Source organism: Eleutherodactylus coqui, chromosome 1 (genome assembly GCF_035609145.1).
Source record: "Eleutherodactylus coqui strain aEleCoq1 chromosome 1, aEleCoq1.hap1, whole genome shotgun sequence".
NCBI lineage: Eukaryota > Metazoa > Chordata > Amphibia > Anura > Eleutherodactylidae > Eleutherodactylus > Eleutherodactylus coqui.
Genome location: NC_089837.1, coordinates 435067511 through 435080921, shown reverse-complemented (window position 1 = coordinate 435080921; position 13411 = coordinate 435067511). Strand labels below are relative to the sequence as shown.

The 13411-nt window shown below is 47.0% G+C and overlaps 1 protein-coding gene across 1 annotated transcript in view; it reads left to right on the top strand.

The window, feature by feature from the left end:
• The window catches only part of CENPJ (centromere protein J), a 43493-nt gene extending 30288 nt beyond the window's left edge, over window positions 1–13205 (top strand). Inside the window, exons 13-17 of the mRNA XM_066582151.1 lie at window positions 6850–6948; window positions 7152–7292; window positions 7370–7454; window positions 9420–9540; window positions 12834–13205. Coding sequence (XP_066438248.1) covers window positions 6850–6948; window positions 7152–7292; window positions 7370–7454; window positions 9420–9540; window positions 12834–13026 — 639 coding nt within the window. The 3' untranslated portion in view covers window positions 13027–13205. The remainder of the gene's footprint in view (window positions 1–6849; window positions 6949–7151; window positions 7293–7369; window positions 7455–9419; window positions 9541–12833) is intronic.
• The last annotated feature ends 206 nt before the right edge of the window (window positions 13206–13411 follow it).

The following is a 13411-nucleotide window of genomic DNA, read 5'->3' as shown; positions in this document are numbered from 1 at the left end:
TCATAGGAGGACGGTCGTGCCCGTTAGGGCTAGTTTTAAGGGCCAGGGTTAGACGGAGAGGCAGGACGCTCCCCATCAAACCCGAACGGAGAGGAGGGCGAACAACCTCGGGTTTGTCCAGGTTGCTTCTTGCCCGGCCCACCTCAGAAGAAAAGGTGGCACATCCGGATCATATATATCTGCATGTGGCCCGCCAGCGAGAGCCCCCCGTTTGGTGCAAAGGTCCACATCCCCTACCTGTTGGGCAGGCGATGTTACAGGGGTAGGCTGCTGGAACTGGGGAGCCGCTATTTCCACCAGCAAGCACGCAGGAGGTGAGTATGCGCTGGCAACCTTCCCCCCCCCCCCCTTGGCTCTCCCCGTATGTTGCGCTGTGTATGTATTTGTTGGTTCGGGCAGCATGGCGTAGGGTAAGCGCTAGCGTGCCCATATTATAGTGCAGCGGCTGGCAGGTTAATCTCTCCCACTGCTCCCTTTGAGCTCGTGGGCAGCGCGCGGGGGGGGGGGGCTGTTTCTGGTTGATGGCTTACCTGGTGGTGTTCTGGTGCCGGTATCAGGGCATGAGCACGCTGAGTGGGCATGGCTACACGCGGTGGTGTCCCGGCGTGGCACCTTAGTAGCACAGCGCGTTGACATGGTGCCGCCCGGGTCTTGGGCTCCTGGCAGGGGGCACTCTTGCAGCATATGGGGCACAATAGGGAACCTCTGTGCAGCCCTGGGCGCGGCAGCAACACTCTGGGCCGGAAGGGGGGCGGGGCGAGCGTGGGGGCATGGCCTCGTTGTGATGCACTCCGTCCCTTCCTCCCTCCCTCCCTCTCTTAGGATTGTGAGGAGGGATGATGTAGTGAAGCAGCATATCGGGAGACAGCGCGCCAAAGATTGAGACCGCCCTGCGCCTCCACTCCTTGCTGCTGTGCTTGCTCAGGCTGGAAGCTCCAGGAGGCCTCTTCAGCATCTGCAGGCTCTCGACCCAGCGGCTCCCCGGACCTCTTCGGACCTCGACAAGGACCCAGGGTAAGCTGCCTGGCGGCTATCTCTCCCCTCTTGCTGCTCATCCCTCCTGCCGGCGGTTGGCATAGTGGAGGATAGTTTGCAGCTTTTTGCCAGGTCGAAATCCCAGCACCATGTCCGACCCCAGAGTTCTGGAGGCTGGACCAGGGACAGCAAGAGTAACGCACTTTGCTTGCTCACGCTGTAACCTAGAGTTGGCATGCGGACAGGCTGAGACGTTTCGTCGAGACTGTTCCCCAGCGAAACAAGTGACAGTGCAAAGCACCCCTCCCCCGTTCAGCCCCCATTTATGGCCGAGCTGGAGTGGGCCCGCTCCTTGTCCCTTGCGGTGTCGGTCCTCACTCGGGGGTCTGGTGCGATTTTGGAGACGTTGGCACAGGACGCTTCCGGTTCACGTGAGAAATAGAGATGGCTCGCAGCGCGGCCGTCGGCGAAGACGGGACAGGCCCCCGGACTCACGGCGGTCCTCCCGATCTCCATCCTCCTTGTTGTTTTTGCGCTCCTCGGGTACGAGGTCGCGGCGATCCTCAAAAGAGAAGGTCTGTTCGGACGAGGATTGGTCTGAATCCTCCTCAGACTTTGTCATAGAGGAGGATCAGGTCCTTAGATTTTCGGCGATGGTGGAGAGCTTAGGGGATGCGTTTCAGCTCACTGAGCAAGAGCCACAGGCGTCTGGGATATTGTTTTCTTTTAGGCAGCCCAGACGCTTCCCGAAGACCTTTCCTGCCCATGAGGCCTTTGACTAGGTCCTATCTAAGGAGTGGAAGGCACCGGGATAAGCGTTTTTTTTCCAAGTTTAGTTACTTGGACGGGAAATACCTCTTCTCACAAGAGTTAGGAGAAGTGGTCGATCCCACCGCTAGTTGATCCGCCTATCTCTCGCCTGGCTAAGCCTATTATGCTGCCTATGGCGGAGTCATCCGATCTCAGGGATTCAAAGTATCGAAAGGTCAAGGCGTTGGCGAAGACCGTTTTGAGGTGGCTAGGTCGGCTCTTAAAGAGGTTGTCCCGCGCCAAAACGGGTTTTTCTTTTTTTAACCCCCCCCCCCCCCCCCCCCCCGTTCGGCGCGAGACAACCCCGATGCAGGGGTTAAAAAAACAAACAGGAGAGCGCTTACCTGAATCCCGGCGGTCCGGCGTCTTCATACTCACCTGCTGAAGATGGCCGCCGGGATCCTCTGTCTCCGTGGACCGCGGTCCATTGCCGATTCCAGCCTCCTGATTGGCTGGAATCGGCACGTGACGGGGCGGAGCTACACGGAGCTGGCATTCTGCACGAGCGGCCCCATAGAAGACAGCAGAAGACCCGGACTGCGCAAGCGCGGCTAATTTGGCCATCGGAGGCCGAAAATTAGTCGGCTCCATGGGAACGAGGACGCTAGCAACGGCGCAGGTAAGTATAAAACTTTTTAAAACTTCTGTATGGCTCATAATTAATGCACAATGTATATTACAAAGTGCATTAATATGGCCATACAGAAGTGTATAGACCCACTTGCTGCCGCGGGACAACCCCTTTAAGCCTGTGTTTGCCTCTTCCCGGGTCAGTAAGGCTATTACTGACTGGGCAAAACGGTTACGAGGGGGAGTCCTTGAGGGGGCTTTTCCCGGGAATTTGCCGGGCACAGCAGATGCAGCCAAACGGGTGGCTCAGGCCACTGCGGTATCAATGGCAACTCGCCGGAGCCTATTGTTAAATTCGTGGGATGCAGATGCTTCTTCAAAAGGGTTGTTAAGCAATATGCCCTTGGGAGGATCTCGCCTTTTTGGCGCCGAGCTAGTTGGGCTCATCTCAGATGGTCAACGGGCATTCTAAGCTGAATGTTCCTGCTCTCGTCAGATGGTGGCCCCCAGCCAGCTTGAGGCCTGGCAAGTACCAGTATGGGTGTCCGCCTGGGAAGCCCAGGTCCCGTTGACTTCTACGGGTGAAAAGAGCTTGCTTTTGCCGCAGAATCGTCCAAAGCGGTCATCCCCGCAGCAGAGACGTTCGCTCCTGTCGCCGGACGAGTCCTCGCAGGATGGAGAGGAAAGGTCCGCAGGAGCGGGAATAAAGGAAGAGGCCTCCCTTTAAACCGAGGTCTCTTGGCGTGGGCCTCAGCCTACGAAGAGTTCCAAAAGCCCTCCGCATGAGGGACTGCCCCCAACTGTTTCGGATAGGGTGGGGGCTCGGCTTCTCCAGTTCAGCCAGGTCTGGTCGACTCATGTCTCAGATACCTGGATGCAGGAGGTCGTGTCCAGGGGCTATGCGATAGAGTTCCTGACGCAACCACGCGTCCACCCCTTTTTTCGGTCCAGAACCCCGGGGGACCCAGGGAAAGCGGCAGCTTTCCTCAAGGCGGTCCACACTCTATATTTTGCAGGGGGTGGTGGTGCACTCTCTCTCCGAGCATCACTTCGCGGGGTTCTACACTAATCCTTTGGTGGTCCCCGAAAAGGATGGCTGTCTGTCCGATTGTGGATCTAAAGAAGTTGAACAAGTTGATGGCGGTTCGTCATTTCCGCATGGAATCTGTACGACCGGTCATCGCATCCTTGGAGGCAGGGGAGTTCCTTTCCTCGATAGATATCCAGGATGCATATTTACAAATCCTCATTCGTCAGCACAGGGAACCTGGTGCAGGCAGGAATCCGGTCTCCATATAAATGTATTGGAGCTGCAAGCAGTATTCCGGACCTTGCAGTTCTTTGCACATCGGCTGGAGGGAATGCCGGTGCGACCGCGGTGGCTTACATAAGCCATCAGGGCTGGAGCTGCAGCAGAGGAGTCACTTGATCGGATGGCATCCCGCTTCAAACAGAAGCTTCCAGCCTAGCTGGCCAGGTCAAGGGACCCCAGAGCACTAGCAGTGGATGCGCTAATGGCTCCCCGGACGGGTTGTCATTACCCCTAGGTCTTCCCACAAACTCCTCTCATTTCCCGGCTGCTCAGGAGAATCAGGAAGGAGGGCTACCTGTGATTCTCTTAGTCCCAGATTGACCGCGAAGAACATGGTATGCGGAACTCATGGACCTGGTAGCAGTCGTGCCCTGGTGGTTACCCCTGCAAAAAGATCTTCTCTCTCAGGGTCCCCTTTACCAACAGAATGTGGCTACGCTGCGTTGGACGGCGTGGTGGTTGAGGCCACGGTACTGAGGGCACGGGTTTCTCAGACCCAGTTATTCAAACAATGATTAGGGCTAGAAAGCCATCGTCATTAAGAGTATATCACCGGGTAATTCCAAAGAACAAACACTAGAATATGGTGTGCTGTGCTGTCAGCTTGCTCACTTCACTACCACTGACGAGGGCTCTGTGCAGCCAATACGTGTCTGGTTGGAGATGGGTATACCTGACAATTTTAAATATGACTAAATAGAGAGGATTACAAATTTTGCTCTGCAGGCAAGCGTGGATTACACTTTTTCCTGCATGGAATTTTTTGCTATATCACCGGGTGTGGAAAACGAGGCATTTCTCGTTGGCCCGCCTCCTGTCTTTTCTCCAGGACGGGTTGGACTTGGGCCTGAGCCTCAGCTCCCTTAGGTTCCGGCCTTTTCGGTCTCCACTGCCACCCTGGGACCTAAAACTGGTTCTGGATGCCATACAGGCCCATCCGTTTGAACCATTAGCGGAGATACCGCGGCGGTTGATGTCTTGGGAGGTCCTCTTCCTGGTGGCGGTTACCTCCTTTCGCAGGGTGTCGGAGATTGCGGCGCTGTCTGCAAAACCACCCTTTACGGTTTTTCACCAGGATAGGGTGGTGCTGCGACCGGTGCGGTCTTTTCTCCCAAAGGTGGTGTCAACCTTCCACATTAATGAAGACATTGTACTACCATCGCGTCCAGAGGCTCTACATACCTTAGACCTAGTCCGCGCCTGAGGACGTATTTGGACCAGACCGCCTACTTCCGGCGCTCGGGTTCCCTGTTTGTGATACCGGATGGTCCAAGACGTGGTCTTGCAGCATCAAAGGTGACAATTGCTCGCTGGTTTCGTTCGGCAGTGGTGAAGGCCTACCCGGTTAGAGGTAAGACACTGCCATTCCAGGTGACGGCACACTCCGCCAGAGCAGTGGGGGCTTCATGGGCGGTAAATCACAGGGCCTCAGTGTCACAAGTGTGTAGGGCGGCTTCCTGGGTATCCCTGCACGCCTTTTTCTAAGTTTTATCAGATGCATACATTTGCATCAGCCGATGCTTCGCTGGGTCGAAAGGTTTTACAGACGACTGTAAATTGACCGCATGCGTTTATGATTTATTTGTACCCACCCTTGGGGACGGTTGTCACGGTCTGTGTACCCCAATGACACGAGCGAGAAAAGAGGATTTTTTACTCACCGTAAAATCTCTTTCTCGTCTCGTCATTGGGGGACACAGCACCCGCAACTCTTACTTTATATGACACAGTGGTGGTCCTGGTCGGACTCCGGATTCTGTAAGTCACACATGGTCATGTGTTTTTTTCATTACAGTTAAATTTTATTGATGTGTCATATTGCTAACTATTGTTGTCTCTCTGTGAGACTTCTAAGGCTATTCATGCTCCTCTAGGTGCATGCCGAGTTTTGCAGCAAAACGACAACTTCTCCCAGGTGCTTGACTTAATTTTTTCCCAAAGAGTGCATTATAACACACAGCTGTGTTTAAGTTTGCCTGGAAAGCTGTCATCTTGCCATTATCTTTATTATATGTGAGGATACCAGATCAACATGCACTCTCCAATTCCTAATATTTGGTTGTGCGCTGTTTTTTTTTTTTTTTTTTTGGTTATTCCTTTTAAATCCAGTGTTGGCTCTCGTCCGACATTAATGCCAGTCCCCCGACGCATTTTTCAGTGTTTCAGGACCACATTTTCAAACGTGTTCGACAGTGTTTTTACTGTACTGCATTATTGCAATGGGTGATGTAGTGCGTTAAGTGCTAAAATAGAACAGACAGCGTTTGATCAAAACGCTTGTCTGAGAAGCCCCCTTGAAATCAATGGAGGCTCAGTACAGCGTTTAAAACGCTGTAAAAAAACATCTTTGTGAGTGGCTTAAGATTTCCCTGCATAGAGGGTTGACACATTTCTAACAGTATGCAGGTCAGCACTCCGATGTTGGACGCTGTTCTGCATATGTATGCTATATTATGCAGGACAGTGGTCTAAGGACTGACACTGGACTGGAAATTAATTTTCAAAAACTTGCTACTAAAATCATCATGACCGTTCATTTGTATGTGTTTCTGTTGAATAATTCCAAGGAATCCACAATGCACTCTCACCCAAAATAAATAATAGCTGGGGAACATGTGGCTGAAAGGGAAATTGCATTGGAAAGGGTTAATACTTGTCCCATGTAAAGGTACCTTTTTAGTGGCGATGCATTTTTCACCTTCAAAGCTTTGTGCTTAGTGGTTTGTCTAGAGCACGGTATAGTCTTGCAGATCTAGGTGTTTGCTGTTGTGCGGATGCCAATACTGATTGGTTATGTATAGAGATGAGCGAGCACCCAAATGCTCGAGTCCGCATTATGCGAGTTGAGCTTTTCGTAGAATTCGAGAGCTCTACTCGAGTAACAAACCCCATTGACTACAATGGGAGACTCAAGCATTTTTTTTTTTTTCTTGGTTCGTGTGTTCTTTCTCTCTGCCTGCCCAAAAATTTGTCATTGGCACGCTGCGTCGTGGGGGGAGGAGCCAAAAACGGAGGCAGGGTGGAACACAGCATGATGCTCGTTCGAGTAACTAGCACCATCGAGTACACTAATACTCGAACAAGCATCAAGCTCGGCAGAGTACGTTCTCTCAACTCTAGTTCTGTACTATATGTGGACATCGGTACATATCCTCTATACTAATTACCTTGTCTCTCTGCAGATACCTGACAAGGTGCTACCCACAGAACCAAAACATGACAGCCCCCTAGTGAAAGACCGTGATGGTGTCCAGGGCGAAATTACATATCCAGATGGAAAGGTGAAGTTATATAGGGTTCTATGGCAATCAAAGGATTTTGGGAGGTGTGAGTAATGCGGCTGCCTTAGGGTAGTTTGAAGCAGCCTTTTTTTTTTTTTTTTTAAAGAAAAATCTTAATTTTCCAGAGTTATAGGTTGTAAACTAATCTGCTAGAAACTTTAGCTTGTTTTGTGGTTACAGCGCTTCATTTCTTCTCTTTGCAGGTGGAGCGAATTTTAAGAAATGGCTGTCATGTAATTTTGTTTCCAAATGGAACACGTAAAGAAGTAAGCCCGGATGGAAAGTCTACAACTGTCACTTTCTTCAATGGGGATGTTAAACAAGTGATGGCAGATCAGAGAGTGGTGGGTGTCTGAGTACAGTAACAATTGTCTTCATGTTTGTATTATCATTTGCAGAATTTCACCCATTCTCATTTTAGATTTATTACTACGCTGATGCCCAAACTACACATACAACATACCCTGAAGGACTTGAAATACTTCAGTTTTCCAATGGACAGATAGGTTAGTGGTTAATTTGTTTTTAACTTCTTAAACATGTTCAACAGCACAAGCAATTTCCTATAGCAACCTACATATGTCACAAATACAGGTAGTACTTACACTCTGGCTACTTTATTAGAGATGCCCATCTAGTAGCGCTTTGGACCTCCTCTGGCCTTCAGAACCGCAGAAATTTATCATGGCATAGATTCCACTAGGCATTAACCCCTTCATGACATGGCCTATTTTGGGCTTAAGGACGCAACAATTTTTGGCAGATTTTCTTCTCAGTTTATCAAAAGGCATAACATTTTTATTTTTCCGTCGACACGGTCATATATGGGCTTGTTTTTTGCGTGGCAAACTGTAGTTTTTATCAGCATCATTTTTGGGTACATTAACTATATTGTAAAACTTGTATTTTTTTATGATAGCAGGGAGAGAAAATGCATCAATTCTGCTATCGATTTTTAATTTTTTTTTAACAGCGTTAATCATGCAGCATAAATGAGACATTCCATTTTTTCTGCGGACCGGTACGGTTACAACGATACCGAAATTCTTACATTTTTTTTCACTTTTCTGCAATAAAAACCCTTTTTTTGGGAATCTTTTTTTTTTTTTCTAAATCGCTGCATTCAAAGTCCTGTAACTTTTTTATTTTTTTATGTACGGAGCTCTGTGCGGGCTTATTTTTTGCGAGACTAGCTGTATTTTTTACTGGTACCATTTTGGGGTACATACGGCTTTTTTTAATCACTTTTATTGCATTTTTAGTGAGGCAAAATGCTAAAAATTTGCATTTTGCCTCAGTTTTAGCGGTTTATTTTTGCGTTTTTTTTTTCCCGTGCACACTCAAAAGCATGTGCATCTTATTGTACACGTCGTTACAAACGTGACAATACCAAGTATGTGGGATTTTTTTTAACCTTTTTTATGCAAATCTGAGAAAAAGCATTAAAATTTTTATTTTTTATTTTTTTTAATTCATTTTTTTTCTTACACTGTTTGTGTCCCCCTGGGGGACTTTGACTACTGCCCTGATGATCGCTGTCATAAGGCATGGCAGAGCTACGACTCTGCCATGCTTTATCGCTTATACAGCGATCATAGGCAATACAGGATGCCAGTGTCTGGCGTCCTGTTACCATGGCGACAGGCCGGGCTCTCGCGATATCGCGAGAGCCGGCCGGAGACACAGAGGCCGCTCCCTCTGGGAACTCTTTCCCTGCCGCGATCTAACAGCGGGGGGGGGGGGGGGGGGGGGGGAGGCGCGGCGCATCTCTGATGCCCCCCCCCCCCCTCCCCCGCTGATGCGGGACGCCGGCTGTGACTGACAGCCGGCTCCCGCTGCGGGATCATATGTGATCCCGTGCTATCTCCAGGACGTAAGTTTACGTCCTGTTGCGGGAAGTACCCCGCTGCCAGGACGTAAACGTACGCCCTGCAGCAGGAATGGGTTAAAGTCTGTCCACAGGAATAGAGGCCCATGTGGACACGATACCTTCTGCTTATCAGATAGAAGTACTGACATGCTCTGATCAGCTGGCAGGATGGGTTCATGGATACATGCTGCTTGTGGCGACTTCTGACCCTCCCATCGGTATGGTGAAACAGAAGTCTGAATTTATCCGCCCAGTTGGTTTTCCCACTGCTCTGCTTGGAAAAACTGCTCTTGGACTTCCATAAATTAGATGTTTATAACCTATTCTGAAGATAAGTCATCAATAGTCTTGGAAAATCTTTTTAAAGGGGTTTTTCCTGGACTTTGCTATTTATGACCTAACCTCATATTGGCTCCTTAATAGTTAAGCAGCAGGGTCTGCCGTTACGGACTTTCGGTGATCAGCTGATATTGGGCCAAATGTAAGTGCGGACACAGAGCCAAAACGTGACCGCTCCATTGGCATTGAATTCACTTCAGTGTAAGCTATGCCTGCAAATACCAATTTTAAAATTATTCTATACAATGTTTTTTTTTTTTAGAAAAACATTTCCCTGATGGAAAGAAAGAGATAACCTTTCCGGATCAAACAATAAAAAATCTTTACCATGATGGGAGAGAAGAAAGCATCTTCCCTGATGGAACAATCATAACAACTCATCTGTAAGTTCTATCTATTGTCTTTGTGTATACGGTTGATGTCATGGCTCCTGCTTTTGTCAGACATTAATATTTTGTGTTTGCACTAGTTCCTGTAACTGGGGCTGTACAGTATTTAAAGATTTAATTATGTGTGTGTGTGTGTGTGTGTGTGTGTGTGTGTGTATATATATATATATATATCACTGATTGTTTGGGACACAAATGTCAAACACAAGGGCCGCTGGCTGTGCTTAATAAAAATGTTAACCAGGCAGCGCCGCAATACACTGGGGTCGAAGCAGAAGCTGGTCCAACCCCTGTGTACTGGCTGGCGCACGTCCCTTTGATTTTATTGTCTGATACAGTGCTCGCCCGTGTGAAATTTTTAGCCTCAGCCTATGTGCATAAATAGCAGCAGTTTTCCACTAGTAAATGTGCACCAACATCTGCAATTAAATTTACACATTTTTTTTTTGTAGATTTTGGTGCGGCTTTCACTTCTTGCATTGCCATGACTGAGATCTGCAGCATAACTAGAATCCATTGCAGATTTCTTCTGCAGTGAGTGATGGGGATTGATAGAAACTAGAGATAAACGAGTATACTCGCTAAGGCACATTACTCGAGCGAGTAGTGCCTTAGCAGAGTATCTCCCCGCTCGTCTCTAAAGATTCGGGGGCCCGCGGGGGAGAGCTCTCTCTCCCTCCCGCTCCCCCCTGCAACTCATCTGTCACCGGCGCCCGAATCTTTAGAGACGAGCGGTGAGATACTCGGCTAAGGCACTACTCGCTCGAGTAATGTGCCTTAACGAGTATACTCACTCATCTCTAATAGAAACCATTTACTTACATTGTCTTGGATTTTGGGCTGCATTTGATCAGCTTTTAACCAAGGACACAAGCAGTGCAAAGCAATAGTACTAACCACTGTACCACCATGCTTTTACTCTGAAGAAGCAGCATAGTATGTTAGGCTGAAAACAGACATATGTCCATCCAGTTCAGCCTATTACCCCTTCAATGTTGAGCCAGAGGAAGGCAAAAAAACAAACAAACTCACCGAGATTGAAGCCAGTTTTCCTCATTTAAGAGAGGTTCACCCTTCTCAAGTAATCTAGTGACTAACATGATATTGCAATGCTCAAGAAAGGCGTTGAGGCCCCTCTTAAACGCTTAGCAACTTCGCCATCAACACATCTTCAGGCACAGAGTCTCACTGCTGTTGCAGTAAAGAACCCCCTTCTATATCTATTTAGAAACCTTCTTTTCTCTCGATGCAGAGGGTAACGCCATGTTACAGTTCTTGCTTTAAACAGATCATGGGAGAGATCTCTGTATTGTCCCCTGATATATTTATACATGGTTATTAGGTCGCCCTTCAGCCGTATTGTTTTAAAACAAAATAACCTAAATTTTGATAACCTCTCTGCGTATTGTAGTCCACCCATTCCATTTGTGACTTTAGTTGTTTGCCTTTCTACCCGCCTAAGCTCTGATGTATCCTTCTTGAGTACTGGTGCCCAAAACTGTACACAATATTCCATGTGTGGTCTGACCAGTGAGTTGTAAAGAAGAACATTGTTCTCATCACGTGCCCCTACCCCTATTTTAATGCACCCCATGATCTTATATGTCTTAGCAGCAGCTGCCTGACACTGGTTGGTCCAGTTAAACTTACAGTTAACGAAAATCTCAGACTTTTTCCATCTCTGTGAGTAATGATATGGATTTCCCCTGCCCATGTGCATTACCTTACATTTATCAATGTTAAACCTAATTTGCTACTCTTCTACCCAAGCCCCCAACTTATCCAGATCCTCTTGCAATCTCCTTGTGTCTTCTCACATGTTAATCTTTACATAGTTTTGTAGATCTGCAAATATTGATATTTTACTGGTCAATCCTTTTATCAGGCCATTAATATATTAAAAATAGTGCCCAAAACCAACCCCTGTGGTACTCCACTAGTAATGGTGACCCTCTCAGATTATTTAACATTAATAACCACCCTCTACTTCCTGTCACTGACCAGTTACTTACCCTTTTACGCATATTCTCACCTGGCCTGAGCATTCTCACATTGATATTGTGTCACATAAAGGGTTGGTATATAAACGCTTTGGAAAAGTCCAGATACACAAGATTCAATAACTCTCCATTCTTGAACTTACCACCTCCATAGAAGCTGATGAGGTTGGTTTGACAGGAGTGACCACTCAGAACCCATGCTGATATAAAGTTTACAGCTATTGTCATTGAGGTATTCCAGGATAGCTTCTCTAAGAAACCTCTCAACCCATATTACGCACAGCCTATAGTTTCCAGGTTTCCTTTTTGATTACTAGCACCACATGGCTATGCACCAATCCAGTGGAACAGACCCTGTCACTGTAGAGTCCTTAAATATAAACACTGATCTGTCTGATTTTACTTAAGTCCCTCAAAACCCAGGAGGGTATGCTATTGGGAGCCGGCGATTTGTCTATTTTGATCTTTTTAAGGCAGGACTGCACTTCTATTTATTAGATTTGTTTTCTCCTAATCACCTTTTCCCCTAGTATTTATTAAAGGGCCAACACCTTCTGTATTAATCTTTTAACGATTTATAGAATTGAAGAGCAGTTTAGGATTAGTGAGACTTATTGCCAAAGAGTAAAACTGTCTCCAGTGCTGCTGCTTTTTACATCTTTTTTTCCATTTATAGGTTGTTTATACTTTTTCTCTTATGTTGGCACCAACTTCATGGGGATGTTGTCCTTAGTCAGATTTTAACCTAGGACATCAACAATGCTAACTAAGCCACCATACTTTTTACTTGCAAAGCTATCAGTGCTGGGATCCTAGGTTAAAATCTGATCAAGGGTAACATCTGCATGAGGTTTGTATGTTTTCCTTGTTTCTTCTCCTTGAGCAGCACGAAGGAAGAAAAGTATGGTGGCAGCTCAGTGGTTAGTATTGCTGCTTTATAGTGCTGGGGTCCTAGGTTGAAATCTGACCAAAGATCATATTTGCATGGAGTTCGTAGATTCTCCAGGTGTTGGCTGCTTCTTAATCTATTTATGCACTATTTTAGTAGGATTACGAAGAAACAAAGAGGAGAATTTGAACCTAGAACCCCAGTACTGCAAGGCAATAGTGCAAGCAACTGGGCCATATTGGACCACCACCAAACTTTTTGCCAAAGTTTTTCAAATCAACTGAACTCTACAAAAGTTTGCTTATAGTTAATACTGAAGAATGTATCCATAATCCTGCAGAATTGTGTCCATATATACTGTCACTATTTACATTTTTGTATTTTCATATACCTTTTAGAGATGGGACTAAAGTAATAGAATTTGACAACGGACAGCGAGAACTGCACACAGCACAGTTTAAAAGGCGGGAATACCCAGATGGTACAGTCAAAACTGTGTACACAAACGGCCAACAGGAAACCAAATATGCTTCAGGAAGGGTCAGGGTTAAAGACAAAGATGGCAACATTATCATGGACACTAAGCTGTGAACACGCAGCTCTGAAGGATTGTTACACTATTTATGTTTGTGCTAACCTTGTATATATGTTTTGTAGAAGCAGAATGTCACGTCATGTACTTATTGTATATATGAGCTGTATATAAGCATTTTATTTTTTTAATGACTATGTAAAATACATTTAACATAATAAACAAGATATATCTCGTAGTGTCTTGTAATTACATATAACTGAGGCAAACTCAGTGGAGATGGGAGGATTTTGGCTCCACTTCTGTTAAAATTGTATTTAACCCCTTAACGACCAATGACTTACTGGTGTGTCATGGAGCGTCAGGGTATGTATGAAGAGAGGTTGCGTGGCAACCTCTCTTCATACAGTGCGGGCATCAGCTGTTTATAACAGCTGACACCCG